The sequence below is a fragment of the Triturus cristatus genome, chromosome 9, assembly GCF_964204655.1.
Source record: "Triturus cristatus chromosome 9, aTriCri1.1, whole genome shotgun sequence".
NCBI classification, from domain to species: Eukaryota; Metazoa; Chordata; class Amphibia; order Caudata; family Salamandridae; genus Triturus; species Triturus cristatus.
Genome location: NC_140592.1, coordinates 261,472,903 through 261,494,535, shown reverse-complemented (window position 1 = coordinate 261,494,535; position 21,633 = coordinate 261,472,903). Strand labels below are relative to the sequence as shown.

At 37.8% G+C, this 21,633-nt stretch overlaps 1 protein-coding gene across 4 annotated transcripts in view; it reads left to right on the top strand.

Annotated features, from left to right (window-relative positions):
* LOC146797710 (plasma membrane calcium-transporting ATPase 2-like) overlaps nucleotides 1-21,633 on the top strand; it is a 2,176,758-nt gene that overhangs the window by 1,754,723 nt on the left and 400,402 nt on the right. For all 4 annotated transcript variants that reach the window (XM_085624877.1, XM_085624876.1, XM_085624878.1 and 1 more), the window contains 3 exons: nucleotides 9,317-9,358; nucleotides 13,080-13,244; nucleotides 14,466-14,680. In XM_085624877.1, coding sequence (XP_085481003.1) covers nucleotides 9,317-9,358; nucleotides 13,080-13,244; nucleotides 14,466-14,680 — 422 coding nt within the window. The remainder of the gene's footprint in view (nucleotides 1-9,316; nucleotides 9,359-13,079; nucleotides 13,245-14,465; nucleotides 14,681-21,633) is intronic.

The window sequence follows — 21,633 nt, the reverse complement described above, 5'->3', positions numbered from 1 at the left end:
TTCCCGCGCAGTGGCTCTGGCCCTCTGGGAGGCATCAGTGTACTCTGCCTCAGCAGTAAGTGCAGTCTCCTCCATGATTACAGATTACTCGCCCAGCGATAGCAATTTGTAGAAGCCACTGCCATCCCTCTCTGCTGTTGGAGTTTGAGCTCAGCGGTTTCCGCTGATGGGTGGTTAGAGGCGAAAAAGAACTCCTCGATTGAGTTTATTTCTGAAAAGGTAAATAGAAATGTATATTTCGCTTATGCAACGGTGGTACATGGCATCTACAAGGCATGGGAATCTACATGGCGTATGTCTTCAACTCTAATGAAATATATGCTAAAGGAATATGGTGCTCCTGTTGGTGCAATGCAGTGGACATAAATGGCATACAGAAGCTCCAAACCACGCCTCTTTGATGAGATGTTGTTCCCATGTTAAAAGGAGTAAAACAAAGGGTCGTACTTGTATACCTCCAAATTAAACCTGCAACTGTTGTCACTGGCCTGCTCCGGAATCCTGCTAAAAAAAGCGTTGCATTACAGTGAAGAGGAGGGTGAGCTAAATTTAGCAGGAGTGCTTCTCTTAGATAAAAGATGGGTCACATCTATTCCATATTTTCAGAATAACACAGACGATGAGGATCAGCTCCCCTTAGAGTAAGTTAAAGGGAACATACATTTTATTTGGGGATCCTGAAAATATGGCTTTTATCTTTCCTTCTTGTAACCATGTGCAACACTCCGTGGCAGAGGGAGTGAGAATGAAAGGAAATTGGTTGGAGCGACAGCTCTAGCATTATTATGTAAAAGTATTATTAGAGTTTTAAATATTACAATTATTTACACGTTACTACGAATAACATATTAAAGTGTACAAATTACTATTGAAAAAATCGTAATAAATAGCATTTCACAGAGGAATCATGTAATAGAGCAACACGTCAATGTTATCTCAGTTTTAGAATTATGACGTTTATATATGAAAGTAGCGGAGGGGAGGGTAAAATAAAGCTATTTGAATTAGATATTCACAAAATATTCCATGTAGAATATTACGAATGACAAAAATTACTCTGTAAATAGCAGACAGCATTATTAGTAATTCTATTCCAAGGGTCTGAAAGAGAAAGGGAGTATGCTGACATGGCAGTTTGAAAAAGTGGGTTCAGAGGGTTCTGCAAGCAACATTATTGTTGGAAAGCACCAAACAGTAAGACAGATTGTTACTTGTTTGAAAGTTGTAAATGCGTTGGGTAGCAAGATATTCCTTTATTCTTACTGGCAGGTTTTGGTCACTTTAATGGTGGCAGAACAGGTGCTGCAGTCCTCTAGTGACATTTATCTTACAGGTCCTGGGTACACTGAGAACCATATAGATGGGACTTACAGGTACGTTAAATCTGCCAATTAGGGATTAGCCAATTTTGCATATGTTTTAGTAGTCAGAGCATATACACTTCGTGCTTGGAGGCAGTGCCCCAATGTTCAGAGTCCATACACCAGCAATGAGATCTCGCAAAAAGTGTGTGGGGTGACCAAGCAAATAGGGCATTTTTACACCCAGTAATGCTGCAAAGGAGAATCACAGATAAAGATAGAGAGGTACATAATAATGCAAATGGTTCTATACTGAGCTATCTTAACCTTGAAACACATACAATTCAAGGTGAAATGAATCCATTCAAACAATCATTACCTCATGATAAACTCAGAAGTGAGGCCCTTGGAACTGCTATTGTAAAGAACGTACCAGTGTGACAGCAAGAAGGGTGTTATTCTATCCGTCTGCCACTATTTCATCTCACTTTACGTTTCTGAGAGATACATTCTACAACACTGAAACATACAAGCAACTTTTAGTGAGAGCAAAGCCCTGCACATATGTCCCCACTCCTGACCGGCGGAGCTGAATCAGCAGAAAGTAATATTGGTGGCCAGAGATCAGACAGTAAATGACTGATTGCTGGGTTTCCCGTTATGTGAACATTATCTTTGATATATAATTTTGGATCATTGCCTAGAATGTTATTACGTTTTTTGCATGGCCGATCAGAATGTGCTGACTGAGCAGATAAAACGCATCTTCGGTCCATCACTCATGAACGTGGTGATAGCAGACCATAGTCTCATGGGCCATGCAGTCATGCAGGATACAGTTCAGTGATCACCCTTTCTAGTAAGTTCATCTACTGCATACTGCAGCAAGTGAAGGATGCACATAATGTATTCAAAGGTGTTGAAAATACTGCAGAGAACAACCATTTCATTTCCTAATTTATAAATTGTTTCCATTGAGTACAACTCCTTGAACATGGGGTTTTGGCCATGAACTGAACTGCTAATGAGTATACTTTGAACCAATAAGTGCCTAGTGGTATCAATTCATATTTTTCTCTAAATACAGTCATTCCTCCTTCTCCTTTCTGCTTGTTATGCATAAAACGATTTCCAACAATGCCTATGCATTAATCTGGATCCCCTGGAGTCCATTTCAAGCTGTTGAAGCCGAATATCCACTCGTAAAGACAAACCAATATACAGCTGTGTAATTCAATATGATTCTTGTTAGGAGCAAGAAATCTGGAATGCTGAAGATGATGACAGGCAGATTAAGAGCCCTGTTAAACATTGCCACTATTCCACAAATGAGTCTGAAAGTCATTGTCTTGGGACATCAATTGCCCTCACAGTTTGGTAATTAAAACAAGACAATTATGAGGCATCACATTTCAAACAGTAGGACTCAAAATAGAAGATTTATGATGAAGTCCCTGGGGGGCTTGCAAACCTTTCAGTGTCATTCATTGATATATGTTTCCAATAATCTAATCTGTAGCACTTATCTCAGTTGGAAAAAGAATGATTTAAGGTTCTGAGAAACCCTCATGCTTTAGTTTATGATGCAAAATATTTATTGCCAAAGTCAACTATAATGCTTCACCCTGTGTCCTTCTTCACATAAAGCATGGGAGAGTATAATCCACCCGTTTACACCCATCAGGACTTCCTTGTAATAAGAAAACATGTATTGAACTACTAAATGCCATCAAAATGGGCCCGATAAACAAAGGTATGTTAGAAGATCTAAAAAGATGTAGATCAACTTCTATATAGAAGTGTAAATGTCCACTTTTTTGCTATTCACCATTTCATAGTGGAGATTTACATGTAAATGTAGGCTTAAGAGTCTGTACTTTTAGTTACTTTTCGCCTGTTTGTTGAGACCTCGTGAATTTGAGTGGAGATTTCCCTATAGTAAAATATAGGACATTTAATAAAGTATACCACTTTTTAAAAATAAATTAATACAAATTGTTTTAAGTAAAATCATGTAAAAATTTAATAATAATGTAAAACTACTTAAAGAAAAGGATACAAAACACAAACTCATAAAATGAATGTTGTATTAAATTGGAAATAAATTAAATATATGGATTAATTTTCTTAGCATTATTTTTGCCAGCAGCACTTTAAAATTAAAATCACCTACCATCACTAGCATTATTTTTTTTAATTTGTAATAAATGTCTTTATAAAATATGTTTTTAATTCATTTAAACATATTTTAGACACGTATACTCAGTTAGAAATACAATTTAATATATTTTAAATGCAAGTGTACTGTTAAATTAAAAAATAATATTTAGAATTCCTTATACTTAAGTTTTTAAATTTTTTATTAAATCAATTAAAATTATTTTATACTTAGTTTTTTTGGGAAATAATATGTATATATATATATATATATATATATATATCCCACACCAATTTAGAAAAATAATTTACACTTTACTTAATTAATTGACACTAAAATTACACAAATCCCATCAACAGAACTGGATTTATGAGTTTTTAAATATTTTAGTAAAATCTAGCCCTTAAAAGATCAAAGCCCCAACTGCGGACATCTAGTTGCGCAAGACTGGGTCAAAGTAGAAAAATGTGGCTGACTGTCATGGAGCGCAGTTCGGATACCAAGAGTGGATTGGGCCCGGTCAGTACTTGGCTTCAGACTTAGAAGAAAAAGTTCTGAGAAGGTAAAGTTCAGTGGGGAAGGGCTGCATGCAGGGTTTGAGGAAGGATCTTTGTCGTCGGGGAGCAGCTGGACAAAGACACAGTGAAGATTTCCACTTTGAGACTTAGTCTCTTTCTGGGAAATCAGAAATCTTCAGCGGGCCAAAGCTGGAGGCTGTAGCAGATGAGAGTTCCAGGAGGCCGGATACCCCTTCGGCAAAGGACCCCTGAACAGGATTTGGTGTGCAGAGAAGAACGTAGGGGGAGCTACCATGAAGTCATGCCGACCGGCAATGCATCTTGGGTGGATAGATGAGCAGGTTGGTCCCGGTCTTCCCTAGGTTTTTAGAGTAGTCCCAAGTTTTGTATTTTGGCTATCTGGGCACACTTAGCACCACCACCATGGGCTTAGGACTGGAGTGTCACCACATAGGGTGTTAGGACTCACTCAGGCTGGGTGCGTGTGCTGGTTAAAGATGGTGGGTGCCTGTTATGTCCTTATTGCTCTGAACAGGACGCCAACAAAATAGCACTTCTAGTAACTCTGGTAGTCCCTGGTTCATGTGGAGAAGCAGGGCTCTGAGGGTTCAAGGCAGGCTCCAGGTAGAAAATCAGTTCCTCCAGTTGCAGCAAAGCAGACATGTGGAGTACACAGCAGGCCACAGAAGCAGGCAGTCCTCTAAGAGTCCTTCAGCAGGTCCAGAAAGTGAATTGAAGAGTGGGTCTGACGGCCCTATTTTCATACTTGGTGCTTTCCTGACTCCCTTGCTCTGGCTCCAGGCTGGCTGCAGGGACAATGCTGTGGTGAAAAATTCCTTTGTGTGAAGTCAGAGCACAGCCTATTCAGTTGCAAGTTGGGTTCTACCCGTCCTGCCAGTAGATGGCCCAATCAGGTACACCTAATCCCTCTACTGTGTGACTGTCTGGGAGGAATTCACAAAGTCTAACTGCCAACTACACCGAGTCATGAGACCTACGAAAGACTGCAGGCATAAAATAACAAAGGGCAGGTAATGCCAACTTTCTAAAAGTGGTGTTTTCAAATTTGTAATTGAAAATCCAACTTTATCATTAAAGAGAACATTTTAACTACAGTTTCATAGATACCAAATATAAAATGTTTGCTTGTTCCCTTTCAAAAGTTAACACTTATTAAATGTAATAAGGTTTTGATTAAATGTAATAAGGCAACCCATTGTTATCCTATGGAACAGGTAGGTCTCACAGTAGTAAAAAACTACCATGACATGTAAAACTTAAAAGTACATGTCCAACCTTTTAATTGCAATACACCCTGTTCTATGTGCAACCTAGGGCCAGCCTTAGGGGTGACTTTCATGCAATAAAAGAGAGAGAATAAGGCTTGGCAAGAGGGTTATATTGTCTAATCGAATTTCCAGTTTAAAACTACATTCAGGGTGCAATGGCAGGCCTGGAGAATGTTTAAGAGGCTACTTAAGTAGGTGGCACAGTAAGTGCTGTAGGCCCACTAGTAGCATTTAATTTGCATGCCTTGGTATTTGGTATACCACTTTATAAGGGACTTATAAGTAAATTAAAAATTCCAATCAGGTGCAAGCCAATTTGACCATGTTTAAGGGAGTGAGCACTAGCACTTTAGCACTAGTTAGCAGTGGTAAAGTGCACAAAGTCCTACGGCCAACATAAACAACATAAACAGATTTTAGTAAAAATGGATGGAAACAGGCAAAGGTTTTGAGGGAAGATCGCCCTAAGGCTGACAGGTCTAACAGTTATGCATTGGGGTGTCTTGCAGTACAGGTTGTGGCTGGCCATGTGTGGTGTTTGATTACTCAAAGGCTGGGTTGTAGAACTTTTAAGACTGTTTTATCACTTTTAGAGATGTAGTAGAAGTATAATTAGAAGTGTATTTTGTGAACAGCAATTGTCTTACTTTTATGTGGTTGTGTGTTTTGTAATAGCATGTCCAGTAAACCCTGCCTTACATTTCCCTTAATCCCACCCATTTTGTAAGTATTCCCCTACCCCACCTTGTCCCTTTCACACTTACTAGTGAATCCTATAGTAATGTTTGCAGAAGTCTCCACCAACGGTGTGTAGAGTGCCACATGGAAAAGTTAGAAATCTCCCTTCATAGGGTTGTGAATTGCATTTTTTAGTGTATGCAGTAGTGCCACTGGAGTACTGCTATCCAGGGGTCTCCACACGTTTCTGTAGTGAGATCTACTTCTGCTCAAGGAAAGTCAACCTGAGCTACTAGCAAATGTTATCACTCTAAAGTAGTGACCACATATATTAAATTGACAATATGACAACACTAAGCAGGATTATCAGTAGTGGCCATCCAAGCATTTCAGGTGAGGTTCCAAGCTGTAACGCCAGGGAAAAACTTATAAATATTAAATGCCTCTAGTTGACTAATGAAATAACAGCCAAAGCATTGCCTGCTCTCTGGCGCAAAGGACATAACCACAGCAATAAGTCTCACCAACTCAGCTTCAATTATCACTCAACTATCAACTTTAAATGAATTTTGGAACTGCAACCTTTCATCTTCATCAGCATGTCAGTTTTTGAAAGTACACATTTTTTGTAATCAAATACCACTTTCCACTTGAGCAAACAAGGTCCATTTTAAAAATGAAAGCGCTTTTCTGAAAAAAACATATTTTGACTGACTTGGAACTATTCAGTTTCAAATGCCCAGGTATTACCATCATTAGTCATGAATGCTTACCATAACACCAAAGATGCTTGTCGTATGTCAATAATGCCCACAGATATATCAGAGAACCAATGTACCAAGGTTGAAAACCATCATGGCCAGCATGTTCACTATATATCAGTCATTGTCATTATTATGTAATGTAAGTGGCGACCACCATTATGTCAGGGATGGCTGAAAGTATGCCAGTCATGCTCTTAGTATGTCAATGGCACCAAGTATATCAAGAATGTCTAAAATATGTCTAAAATGGTCATTCATTTGCCATTGCTATCACTAGGCAATGAATGGACACAATTGTGTCAGAGATAAACACCATATGATGGGGACTAGCGTATCCTTTTGGTGGTCTTTCACACCACGCATAGTTGCCAGTGATTGACACTGTTTATTAAGGAGGAATAGAATGTATCGCACACACAGTCACTCACATAAATATGCGCACATGCATATACGCAAACAGATGAATACACATGAGGCTCTTAATTGATTCAGCTTTGGAACCATATTCTGGTCTCCTCAGTTCTCAGGTTGATCATGTACCCAACTGGTACATTTTCACTCTGGCTTCTGCGGTCCTACATTTTCGGGTGGGAGCAGCAGCACTGGTTATTGCTCAGGCTACTGCTGCATCTCTTCTTTCATGGCCCACGATACACACACATGGTGTGACTGGTAGGGCAGGGCATACAACATGGCCAACCTCCTGGTGACTCAACTATATTGAGAGTGGATATAAATGGTCCTTTGCAGACACTGTAGCCTGATTCAATGTGTGATTTGGAAGATTGCAACACTAAGGGCTGTGAGGTGAGAAGTTCTGCATTTATTAATATGCACAGGCACTCTAATTGAGATAATTGGCTTTGCTTCACCTCTGAGAGCTACTTCGATGGTGCTGGAGAGCTACCTGTAGCTCCTGAGCTACTCGTTGGAGATTCCACTTTACACTCTCCAATTGCCTTTTGTGAATTTATCTGCAGGAATGGGATGATGCAAGCCCTGAGATCCCACTTTCTCTTATTTTCTTTCACAAACTAAATGTGAGATACCAACTTATGAACACTCTGATCGGCACTCCTTTACAGTCATTTCCCAGAAACCCGATAACCTGTTTACTTGCGGAGGGGGAGATTGGTTTCCTTAGCATGAGGTCATTTACATTTATTCCTTACACATGTAGCACCAGAAATTATGCAAAGAACAGCACACATCGATGGGATCGTTTCCTGGGTTTTTCACTCAAATGACTTGAACCAAGTAATTTTGCTTAGGATAATCCAATAAAATAACATTGTCTGGACTGTTATACTCCTACAACTGCTACGGTCAAGTGGCCATTTGAACAAATCCATGTACATTTCATTTCTTTATATACAATGCTTTGCATAGTTTCAAATATGCATCTCTTTTTTGCCAAAAAACGTAAAAGCAAAAAGAGAAAATAAACAGAATTCCACTCCAAAATGCAACTCTTTAATTTACAAGTAAGAATTGGATTTTTGATGTAGAGTTATGTAGGACATTTGGATTACTTTTGGTTGAACAACAAGCAATCACAGTTTAATGCATTCTTAATGTATTTTGTAGCGTTTTCATGGGCAATGATCGGCTTTGGGTTTAGCTCCCCGCCTCGTGGATGCCAAAAAGCCAATTTGTTTATCGAGCTGCACTCTGCTTTTCTATCAAAAAAAGCATATGTCCTACAAAGGATGTTTTCGTCAGGTCATTTTTATTGGTTCCCTATACCATCTACATTGACGTATGAAAAATGAATGGTACACACACACAAATTGCTACACCAACGCTTAAACCAAATGGGAATTTCAATTTGGTTGATTTGCACCATATATTGTGCTGGGGTTCAAGGTACGATCATTTTCCAGTTTAAGTTAGTTATGTTATTAAATCTTAAAACATTGACACTTCATATATTTATCATATAGTAAGAACATTGGCTGCACATATTTTTCTTGCATAACAGCAAAACCTTATATTTTGTTATTTGCTGTTTTTTTATATAGCGCTTGCATCTATTCTCAGTCACTTCAGAGCTTTTCCGGTGAAGGGGTGGAAAAGAACAATAGCAGACAGTAAAGTACATGAACGCTCGGCTCAAGCACGCCATGAATGTTGCAGAAATTCCAAAGATTAATTTTCTTCCTCCCTGCAGGGCTCGGCTTGTTTAGTAGGTCATACTGTTTAATAGATATCCCGCATAGTCTTCTGAAATTTGGGAAGACTAGATATTGAGTTTTGGAAAGACCTGCAGCTTGTGTTGAATTTTTTATTAGATGTTATCTCGTTAATTCCTTTTGCCCATAAAATATGCACCATAGTTTATTGCCTCTGTGGATGATCTAGATTGCCTCTATTAGGAGCTGGTAGAGTGGCAGCCTATTTTTGTGAATATCCATCCAATTATCAGTTTGTTCATGTGTTAAAATGAATGCACATTAATAATGCCTCTGGGACATTAATGTGCATAGAAAACACATCTCGTTACTTTTTGTCTGCCCTTTTATTTTCATTTTCACTGTGGTGTGTTTTGTCTTCGTGTTGATTGTTTATTGTTTGTTTTTTGTTGTCTATCAAATTTTTCAACATGTAGGCAAAATGCAGGATGGGAATCTGGACAACAGCCAGAACAAAGGTAACCTTCCTTCTTTCAATATTTGACTAATTGCATAAAGATTCAATTTACCTGTTGAGCTGTATCATGTTTTATTGTATATGACACTAATATTAAGCATCCTTGCATCACCTCAGAAATGGAGACATTGACTTTTTAGAGCAAGGCAAATTGCAAGAAAATATCATGTAAACAGGAGACAGCAAATGCATGGAAACTAAGTAGCTTATTTCAACAATGATTTGCTAGCTATTCCTAGCTCACCAAGAGCTATAAGATTTGTCAGGATGAAGGACACATGCCTCCACTTCAAAATCAGGACCTGAAAGTGTACACTGGAAATATGTGTTCAGTAAAACCCAATGAAGCTACTCACTGACACAGGGCATCATTTTCAATTACAGCTAAGCTTTCATTCCGGTGCTATTCATCTTGAAATATATTTATGATCATTGACCATCTCCCTTCAGGAAAAATGTATTTACTCACAGAAGGTTTCAGAACCTTCTCCAGCTATAAAATAGTAAAGATAAAATCCTCATTGTTCATGCTTGCATAGTGCAAGAGTACACGATAAGCATGAAAAACACAGTTTGCTAAAGTGTCAGATGTCCATTAAGGTTGTGTTTTAACATGGACAGCTTATAATGCTTGATTTTTTTAGTTTGGAGATAGGTTAATTCAAAGTGCCCAATGCCAACCTGACAAAGACATCATAATATCAAAGTGTCTGGAACACTATTCAACAGGCATGCATAGATTCTTTTGTCGTATGCCATCCTAAATGAACCATCTTCACCCCAATTCAGAGCTGACTTAAATTGCCACTGGAAGTAATTATCTTTGGCTCCTGAAATGACGCAGACATGTATGCCCACATCACATACTGTGTTGACTAATCCAGGCACAAGCAAAAGAAACATGGCCATTGTACACCATTTTGGAACAGAAACGTAAGGGAAGACAGCCAGTGTCATATTTGAGTAAAACGCTGCTGCCTTATCTGACATCACAGCTGGCAGTACCCCAAATGTACCTACAAGATAGCTCCCTACTCAGTTTGGTTCAACTGAAATGTGGACTCTAACAGCCATTTGAAGTCACTTCACCATTGAATATAGCCAATTTTGTCTTACTACATTTTGCTTTAGTTACAACTCATTCAGAGACCCAGCAGTTAATTTCTCCAACTCTTTCTATCTCCATTTCCAGCCTCCTAGATTCCACCTCATTGGGAGACACAATGCAGCTATAAATAATGCTTTTCTCCCTGGACAGCAAAGAAGAAAAGAGACAGTTGGATGCAGGTTTCCATCCTTAGAAACTTATTGTTCCTTGCTATACACTCTACTTGCTCCTTCTATGCTCTGAACCCTTTTTGTGGCTCAAATTTCTTTGTTTTCCCCTAAATCAGCCTTCCTTCTTCACAATGTGCTTCATGGATGCTTTTGACATCTCAGCTAAAGCAACTCAAATTAATCTCTATGATCCCAACAAAAAAATACTTATATCGAAAATTCAAAACAATTCAATCAAAAATATACAATCAAATCAATCACAAAAAAATAATTCAAACTCTAATTATGGTAGCAACCATTATTTGCTGCTAAAGCTTTGTGGTAGTTGATGGACACAAAAAGACCTTATCCACAACACGGAGCAACAATGCTGTGCACAAAGCACTTTTTATGCATATAGTGCAAAATCTTTGTGCTCATTCAAAATCCGGAAATCCAATTCCAAAAACTATTTTCTTTCTTTCCAACATGGGACTAAGCCTGTTGCATCAATCTGTGATACAGCTAAGCACATTTCACCTTTTCCCTAGAAGTAAGCGAGAAACAATCTCCTAGAAGTTTACATCAGAGATGTACCATTTGTGAAGCAAATCATTTGCAGACATTTTACAGCTGACTTGTCAAAAATTCCAAATATGACAATTTATGACCAAAAACATATTTCAATTTTAGGGCTTAACATTTGCAACTTGGAGCTACTGAGAAGTAGTCCCAGTGACCCTGAGGTCCAAATACAACTTGTTTAGAGTCTGAAAATAAGAAAACTAATGGGATCTTGACAAAGAGATAGATCACTACGCTGACACTCATTTAGCTTATGATGGAGTACACCTTAGCTATTGAATGTGAACTACATTGTCAGTACTTGAAACTCAAAACATGGCGGTGTTTAGGTGGCTAAAAAATCCCTCATCGTGGACTTAAGTAATAGCTCAGTTCTTTTTCATGTGGGTTCTGCCAATCAGATACCAACATTTGCATTTAAGTTGGGCCACTGTAGTTATGGATACACAATAGTTGATCAGTGCATATCCAAATAATAACTATGGTTGGGGATAAGTGGTTAGAAAGAGCTAATATGCATTGCCTTTGAAATTACACTGATTCAGGAAAACTTTTCTTCTTGCTAAATATGGTTTAAATTATACATACCAATAAAGTCACATGTATTTGATTGTAAAGCACCATTGTGTTCCATATACAACCTTTGCAGGCTGAACCCCCACTACATCATCTCATCAATTTGCCCTCCCACTAAAACCCCTCCTCAACATCACATAAGCACTAACTAACCTGACAATGACATCCCTCTCGATCCTTACATCAACCAAATATGTCAAATGAAATGTTTTGTGGTCTGTGTGAGTATTACAAATCAAACTAATTCATTTGAATTTGATTGAATAACATTGAGGATTGGGTTAATAATTGAAAATAGCATCAACATTTTTTAAAGATAATACATACAATAAAAATGAAGACTTATTCAGGGAACTTCCCCTTGTGATATATTAATTAACATATACATGTATTAAAACATTCATTAAAATTAGATTCAAATAATTGTTGGGAATGTTTATTTGAATTGAATGACATTAAAATAATTTCAAGTAATAATCTAAAAATATAAATACAAGCTGTTTCAGTGGGTACCCATCCCAAGATATACTATTTATAAATACATCTATGAAGTACAAAAACTATCTATTAAAAAGACAATAATGAAAAGTGATGGTAGGTATAATAAATTGCCCTATGCATTAGTGTATAAAACATATAAAAATGAAATAAGTTTACTTGTAAATAAATTGAAAATTGGGCACTTATATTCAATGTATATGTGTATGGTATTGTAAAAGGTTTATTATTCAAATATTAATACAGTCATTAATTTGCTAAACACAATAGATTGAGATTAGGTTAATGAATAAACACAATATACTATATTTACATTCATTTAAATAATGGGATACTACATTAACTTAAATTAAATAAATCTTACCTGGGCAAAGCAGTGGCAGTTGGTGTAGTAGAGGCGACGTAATGGAAAGGCAAAAATATAGTGGGTGATAATATAAAATCCAACACTTTTTTCTACATCACGGTTTTCCCTACGTATAACCACATAAGTATGATGATTTTTTAAGACAATTTGGCATGTTGTTTTAAACAAGGGAAAAAAACAGAGCTTCTTATCTTTCCTAGAGTGACATGATTTGGGATGTGATGTTATCTGGAAAGCACTCACTCCCTGTCTTCAAGTGTATACAAATGTGAAAGTAAAACATAAAACAAGCTCCTTTCTTTTTTCCATGTAAATGCTGGGATTTAAGATGCTCAGCTAGAGAATCCATCTTGAGGACCAAATGTGCTAGTTGACATGTAACTGGTTCAAATACATTAAGAGTAAAACAAATTAAATAGAATTTGTTCTTTTCTGATAGTCAAGCAACAAGATGGAGCAGCAGCCATGGAGATGCAGCCTTTAAAGAGTGCAGAAGGAGGCGAAGGAGAAGAAAAGGAAAAGAAAAGAGTGCATATGCCGAAGAAGGAGAAATCTGTCCTTCAAGGAAAGCTGACAAAATTAGCAGTGCAAATCGGCAAAGCAGGTGAGTGCCACATTGAAAAGATTGACCTCCAACTGAGGAATTCCAAATGAACAGATATTTCACCACCAGATTCCAATGCAAATTTTACTTCATCCAAGTGTAGGTTGAGTCTGGACCATATTGTATTTAATCAATACAGTTAGCTTGAACAGTTAAGTGTATTAATTCAAAATTAGTTTCAGTGTATTCCAAAGGAGGACAAGTGGGCATCAGTGAGAACATTAGTCAGTTAGCAACTCACTCTGCCATTGTAACTTACTCTTCCCCAAGAGGGTGGAACTCATGGGATAGCATGCAAACCTACTGCTGTAGATATAAAAGCTTGCATTGAGGAGCTGAGTCTTGATTTCATCAAATCAATCCAGACAAGTCAGCTATGTGAAACAGCATTCTCCAAGATGGGGTACATTCAAAAAGCAGTCCCTAATAATATAATTTATTTAATTACATGATGTTTTCAGTAATGAAAGGGGTTTGGAAAATTACTCAGCCATTATCAAGTATTAGTAGCACTTATACAATTGCTTACTATTTCGATTGGCATACAGGCTAAATCAGATAACGTGATGGGAACTGTAGGTAAATTGGTACTATTTCGACTTACAGCCATATTCCAATATTCAGAAGCCTAGATGTGTATTAGATTGAGGCTCTATGATGACCTCAATCATGGCTTTTAACCCCTTCCTTTTTTTGTATAATATTTGTCACTACACAGTTACTGGGGATATCAACTCTTAGAGCCATTGTGCAGTAACTTTGATTGCAAAATTGCATTGAGGAATACGAACGCTTTGACTTCTCAGGTTGTATTTACAGGGAGAGTAGAATAAATTCCTGAGGAGACTCAGAGATTTAATCAAAGTTTCTGTGATTACTTTTTTTTTCCTAGAATGGCCACCAAAAGTAGAATCACCGGAATGGCCAACTCATTTAAACTGTTTTTCATAATTTCCCCAAAACTTCATGCAAGTTACGCAAAAACAAATTATGCAAATATTTTTACTCCTCCAATGCTAATAAAATCCACACAGTGTTTTCTAGGTATTTATTATGCATTACATTTATTTTTATTCAGCATATATAAGTATACACTTCTAATTTCTGCTCCTCGGATAGTTTCCTCAACAGTATCTTTAACTGAACTTGCTAGCAATAATTTTATGCATACAATTTTTTCAGTACTTTTTGCTTACAAATGGTGCTTATTTTGTTTTTCAGGCTTGGTGATGTCCGCAATCACAGTCATCATTCTTGTTCTCTACTTTGCTATCGACACCTTTGTAATCAATAAGAGGCCCTGGTTAACTGAATGCACTCCCATCTATGTTCAGTATTTTGTTAAGTTCTTTATCATTGGTGTCACTGTTTTAGTGGTTGCTGTGCCTGAAGGACTTCCACTGGCCGTCACAATTTCTCTGGCTTATTCTGTTAAGGTAAAGAACTTCATATTTCAGACTTTTCAAGAATAGACTATGATGAGTATGTCTTAACAATGCAGCAGTAAAATATCACAGTATCTGTTTATTTTTTCCATGTGCAATTAATTACAAAAGGAACAAGGTTGACAATCTTCTGGTAGTATAGTCTCACGATATAGTCTACTATATTTAAATGTCAAAAATATATTTACTGCTCATTACTAGTAATTTTATAAAATATGCCAATTGTTTCTCCAAAATTGATTTCCATCTAGTGTTTTTATGAGTATTAATTTGATAACGTTGTCCTCCATTTATGAATAGACTTCAATCACTGATAGATGAGTCTGCAGACTGCATGTCTAGTCTTGAAAAATATGGAAATTAAATTAGGTGCAACCAGCCATACATAGGATAAAAAGAAGTAGCTTTTTTGAGCTAGAAATGGACACCAGATAACACCCTAAAAACAAGGCAATCAAATGTTTTATTTATTTCATGAAGTGTTGGTCCCCATTCACAAAGGTGCTTATTCACAAAAACATTTTGGAATACATAAGTAGAACTTTTGCACCACTCTTTTATGTTCTCTTGAATACCTTTGTTATCTTGCCGCAAAAATAAGTAAACCGGAATAGATTTGGAATTTTAAGAAACAATTGATACAAATAGAAAGGCCTGTGGCCTCTTTTCACTCTTCCTAATAGGGAGATGGATATTTCAGGGCTCATTCTCAAAGGCATGTAGGAGTATCTGAATGAGTAATCCTTTAGTACTACCTCATGTACTCCCCAATACTTTCAAGAATCAACCCCTAAATGCATTTGAGGGCCTTTGATTGCATCTGACAAATGTACTAGTGTATGTTCAACATTGAATAAGCGTTGATACTCTTGGTAAGCTACATGAAAGTTCTTTCAGGTCGAGCTGAAGTTTCTGTGCCTGAAAATGTGCATCACTGCAAATATTTGCGATTGTAGTGCAGGCAATTTGCTCTCATGCATTTGCTTCTGGTTATCATTACCTCTAGAAATTGGAGGTTTTTCAATGATCACCAAACTTAAAATCAGACTATTTAGATGAAGTCATTAGAGTCTTATTTGTAAAAAACAGATTAGGGTGTGTAATTGAGATAGTTTTGATAATGTGCTTATGTTTCTGTCAATATAAAATATTATCAACCAAAACTGAAATATGGATATTTGAGCAGTTCTTAAAAAGACCCTGGGAAAAAAATGCCTCTTTTTGTATGATCACCCCATTTTTGGGGGACTGATGCTGCTGTTTTTTAACTCTGAACCCTAAAACATGTAAAAATTGGCTACATTTCTAATTGGCATATTGAACTTAATTAGAAGTTCCAAGTATAATGTCCAAGGTATATCCATGGCTTGTAAGTTAAATGTCACTTCTGGACTGCTGGACATTGTGCCATCACTAAAGTGGTAATGCAAACATGACTGCAGGCCTGCCACCAGTAGCCTGACTTTGCAGTTTTAAACTGGCAATTTGTCAAGTCAAAATAACCCCTTTTGACAGGCCTAACCCCTCATTTTAAATATTAATACATCACAGTAAGTAAGCCTCCAGTGCCCATGAGGCAAGGTACATGATATATAAAAGTAGGACATGTAAGTGTGAAAAGTACAACAAGTCCATATAGTGAAAAAGACTAAAAAAACATTTTTACAATAACAAGGTGATCTGTTCCATAGGAAAGCATTGGGAGTTAGTTTTAAAATAAATAAAGTTATCTCTGCCTAGGAACAAGATACAAAGCTTGTTCTTGGACTTTTTAAAAATGTTATTGCAAATCCAATTCCCTGGTAAAGGCAGGTTTGTAACAAATGTTTAACAAAAGGTACTTTAAAAAGTCACCTGCCGAAAGCCATTTGCATGAGCTTTCTACAGCCTCCCAGGAGCTGTATAGCTCCTTGATGAGGTGTGGATTGGCTCTCAGAGCTGAAGCTATGGGCATGGGGTTAGGAAGGTGTCCTTTTCCTCTAACAGGATAACCATCTGGGCTGCCCAAGAACTTAATTATCTGTAAAGGGCCTGTCCTGTCAAAGGCAGATGTAGCTCTCACCCAGACCTACCTCCTCTATTTTCCTCCTAGCCAGCCAGACACCAATCCCAGTGGGAGACGGGATGCATTTATAAGACTAAAAATGAAACGTTTCAGTTACATTTTTAAGAGCAGGCAGTCGGACCACTGCCTGCTCTTAAACATTTTCGCTACCAATAACGAAGTCCCCTGCGGATCCCTTCACATTGGTAACTGGCTTATCACTAATTTGAAATTGGTGGTAAAAGCGATTATTTTGCGACCTCATATGTGGTTGCAAACCGTTCTCACATTCCACTGCGAATCACTATTACAAAGGGATGACCTTGGCCTTCCCCATCCTAATAGTGACTCACATAACCAAATCGCAAAATAGGTTTGGTACATGCAACAACCCTTTTTAGCAGTCGCAAACAGACAGATTTCCCATTTGTGAGCGCTGAAAATGTTCGCACATCTGGCCCTTAGGGTATCAAATTTGAACCTTCCTCAGAGACCGGTAGGGAACTTTATATCTGTGCATATTGAGGGAGTGTAAAGAAATAAAGAAGGCATGGTATGTCAACAGCATTTTACAAAGATCCATGTTTGTTATAGTTATTTGCATTGAAATTAAAAATGATTCAATATAATCCATGAGCTCATTGAGAGTATGCACTAATACCATAGATAAGGTAGGTGAATGGTGTGTTTAAGTGGATAAAGATATGCAGAAAATGCCTAATATGAAGAGTTAAAATCCGGATGAAGGTAGCTAACAAATTTGGATATACTACAATGATTTCAATGAATCAGCATTGTGGCCTTCCTCTGCCAAGATATGCTGTACACTTTATATTTTCCCAGATATGCTGAATGTTTTCTGTGCATGTTTTTGGGCATGCATTATTGTTCTGAAACCCCGACTGGAGACTGACTTCAATTACATTTTGCAAAGGTTCAGTTTTGAATAATTTCGTTTCATGAGCTTTGATTACACTAACATAAGTTCTGATCACCTAAGTCTGGCTGTACAAACGTTGTTTTTGAAAATTCAGCCAATTTAGACTAACTTGAATCCTCTAATATCACTAATTCCTTACCAAACACCATTGCCTGTTGGTTTAAGGAAGTGTTCCCATGTGTCTTTCTCTAACAAAGTTCATATCTGTCATGGAGCTCTGTCATGTTACAGATATATCAAAGTCTGACATTTGTACTTCCCCTGTTTTGTCAAACCATCAGAAGACTGAAAATCAATGACTTGCTGTTCCCATAGTTAATGACAAGTATAATTGAACCAATTTTGTTGTAAATTCATCAATATGCTATCTGAAAAACCATTTTGAATCTTGACAAAGGGAATACTAGCTCAAAATCTTTCATTGTTCCTGTGTGCAGCCCAGGGACAATACATCCAAGAAAAGTGCAAATCTCCTTTCAGAGTCAATTGTCATTTAAAGTCCTTTGAAAACTATAAATGATTGTGAAACAAAAAATTAAATCATTCTGGCACTGTCATCAAAGCAATGCATAAATTCCCTAAAAATGAGTAATGAGAAAACTGGTCCCTATACTTTACATTTTGGCTATGTTTCTTGGGAATAAGCAGCGGTCATGAACTCATCTTGTTTACATCATTACGAAATTTCATAAAATATGTTTTAAATGCAAACTAAATGTGATAAAGTATGTCAAACAACATGTTTTAGGGTATGGTATTCAAAATCAATCTAGTGCATGACTTAAATGCAATAACTATAGGACCTCATTCCTACTGCCCTCCCAGTTCCAATGGGTCTGGAAACAGTAGTTGCCTGACCCTTTTATATTATAATCTCCACTATGATTAAACATAAGGTCCACCCCATCTAACTTTGGCAGGGGGATCGGTATCTTTGTGGTATAGATACTCTATTTCCATTCCAATAGAGTACCTAAACCACCAAGATATAAGTTGGGCAGTATGTCTGCTAAAGGCAGGTGAGGACTTGGATACAGTAACAGGAAGAAATGAAGACTACCCAAGGTAAATGGTATCAGAGAATTATTGATTGCCCTGTAATTCCTCATTTCTAATGGGACCATCTGTTTTCCAGTTGCATTTGGCAGTAAACTTCCCTTATGACGTTACATGTACCTGGGTTTCGGTAACTCTTGAGCATTAGTATTACAAGCTGCATTACCACAGATCTCGTAATTCAGTCATTAGTGATCAGTCGCCCTGTAACATCTTTGAAGGCTGGATAGTTGAGAATAGTTTGCTCATAATCAAACAAACACTAGAGGCTGCAAAGTTGGATGCAAGTAGATGTGGGGAATTTGGTTTCTGATAAGCTGATACGAAAGATGCATTTGCTACGGTATTACATTAACTGTTTTCTGTAGGTACCATTAGAAGGAGACCATTTTCCCTCGATAGTATTTTCATTGTTTAGGGGTGTTAGGGTAATATTAATATTATTAATATGAACTACACAAACAAAATGTTCATCATATGTCAAAATTTGTCAATTAAATATTTTCTATAATTGTGTGCATATTACCTGAAATGTGATCCACCTAATCATATAACAACTTGTAAGTGTTTAATGTGAAGATCACTAGAATGGCGAGTGAGTGTCATCTCAGAAGAAGTATTGTGCTGTGCTGTCTTATGTGTGCTTCACTAAAATGGTATTTAGTCTTTGCATGTAAAGTGAAGCACAATTCTGTCTGAGTGATGACAAAGTGGGATTTACAAGCCTTTTCTTACAGGAGGATGTTGAAATAAAGAACATCATTAAGCAATTGGTCACCAACCATTTGCAAGCCACAAACCTGCGGTACTTCCCCCAGGCGCCCGGGGGAAGTACTGGAGGTTTGTGGCAGGTAGTCGGTGAGCTGAGTAACGCAGCACCGTCTGCCTCCCTTATGAGCCCATGATACGATTTGATTAAGAATCGCGAGTTCATCTGTACGCAGAGGACTCCCTGTACCCTTTTACCACCTCCGCAAGTATATGTAGGTGGCACACAGACGCTCCAGGGTTGGATGCACCTTAGTGTGTGTAGACCGCCCGGTGTGTCGATAGGTCCTGACGAAAACCTGTGACTACACTCAAAGGTTGAAACATGTAGACCATCAATTTTTGGATAATACTTTAGGTCAAATCAAACCTACATTAGTATTGCACCTCACCACTTTTTTTAATTGTGATCCTGCTGCTCCATATTAAATTCATTAGGGAGTACAGTAGGATTACTTTTAACTATATTTCACTCACTCACACACGTCACTTACACGTACTGACATAATAACAAACCTGCTCCGCTGTAATCAGGCGTTGAAGCACACCCGGGTGGTATTCGGCTGCCCGGGTGGACCCCGATGATGAAGCACGTCACCAACTAGGTTGGTGAGTGAGGGGTGTCATAAAAAAGAAATAATTTCTCTTTTTACTTCTCTGTGAACTCTCTAACAGATAGAAGGTTTTTACCTTCTTTCATTTAAGGATACCCCCTTCTTTGTTTATTTTGTATACCTTAGGGGACTGGGAGTTCCCCTTACAACTTAGTTGTGAAATCCCTTTCTCTCTCTTTTGTTATATAATATATTTATTGTGCCATTTTGAAATGGCAGTTTAAAATGGCACATAGGCTGCAGTGACAGGCTTGAGACAGGTTTAGCAAGACTACTTAAGTGGGTGGCATAATGAGTGCTGCAGGTCCCCTAGTTGCAATTAATCTACATGCCCTGAGTTCATGTAGCACCACTTTACTAGGGACGTACAAGTAAATTAGATGTGTAAATTGGTTGTAAGTCATTTTGACCATGTTTCAACGAGAGAGCATAAGCACTTTAGCACTGGTTAGCAGTGGTAAAATGTCCTAAAAACCAACAAAAACAGGTTCAGAAACAGGAGGGACGAAGATAACGAGTTTGGGAGTGACCTTGCAGAGTGGGACAAGTCCAACACAGGCTTCCCTCAAAGAAAATTGGTGTAAAGTGTTTTACCAGTACCAAAAAAGGTTAGAGTTAAAGGTAAAGCTGGAGTTTTGAATTTTTAACGAAAGAAAAGCATCTCTTACAGACAATGAGGAAGGGCAAGGAAAATATTATTATTTGGAAGGCAAGTGCTCAGGGCTTAGGCATCTTTTAAGGATGACTATGATGGAGCATTGGGTCTGCTACATTCCAGTGTAACAGGAATGCCCACATCAACAGTTTACATTTTTTATCTTCTTAGTAGTCTTTCAGATGGAAGTCATAATCCTCAGTAAGGCAAGCCAGGATGTTATGTGCACTGAGGGTTCTACAAAGCCAATTACATTAAAGTATCTTTAATTTAGCAACCTTTCCTGCTCTTGTATGTTATGTTCAAATTTAGTCACTTTTCTGGCATTCCAAAGCCTCCAGCGTAACAAGTCTGTTATCCATAGCTGAACAGTCCTTCAAAAGTGTGTACTGTACAACAGGAAAACGTTCATTGCATTGGTTGTACCTTTTTCAGATACTTGTGGCTCCCTGCACTCTAATAAGTTCTTCTTGGATGTCCTAGTTACTTTCAAATGTTCAGGAGCTTTTCTGGGGGACCAAGCCCGAATTGAATGGGCAATCTAGACTCTGCACCCCTTTATCTGTAGGACAACATCCAAAAGTACAGCCACAACTGGACTTTCTGATTCCTTCTTCTAAGGAGCCATGCTGTTCTTGATTCCCCTTTGGACTTACGAGACCAGCTTTATAACCCTTGGTAACCACCTCCCAGAATGTTGATTTCAAGAGGAAGCAGGATACAAGGACTTAGTCCTTCGAACAAGCAACCAGTCTTCTGTCTATCTTCTTAAAGTTCCAATAAATATTCTTTCAAAGAGGTGGAAGCCCCAAGGTTTAGTGCTAACTCAAAGTAGCTGCAAGAGAATGCTGAACCTACCCTCACAAA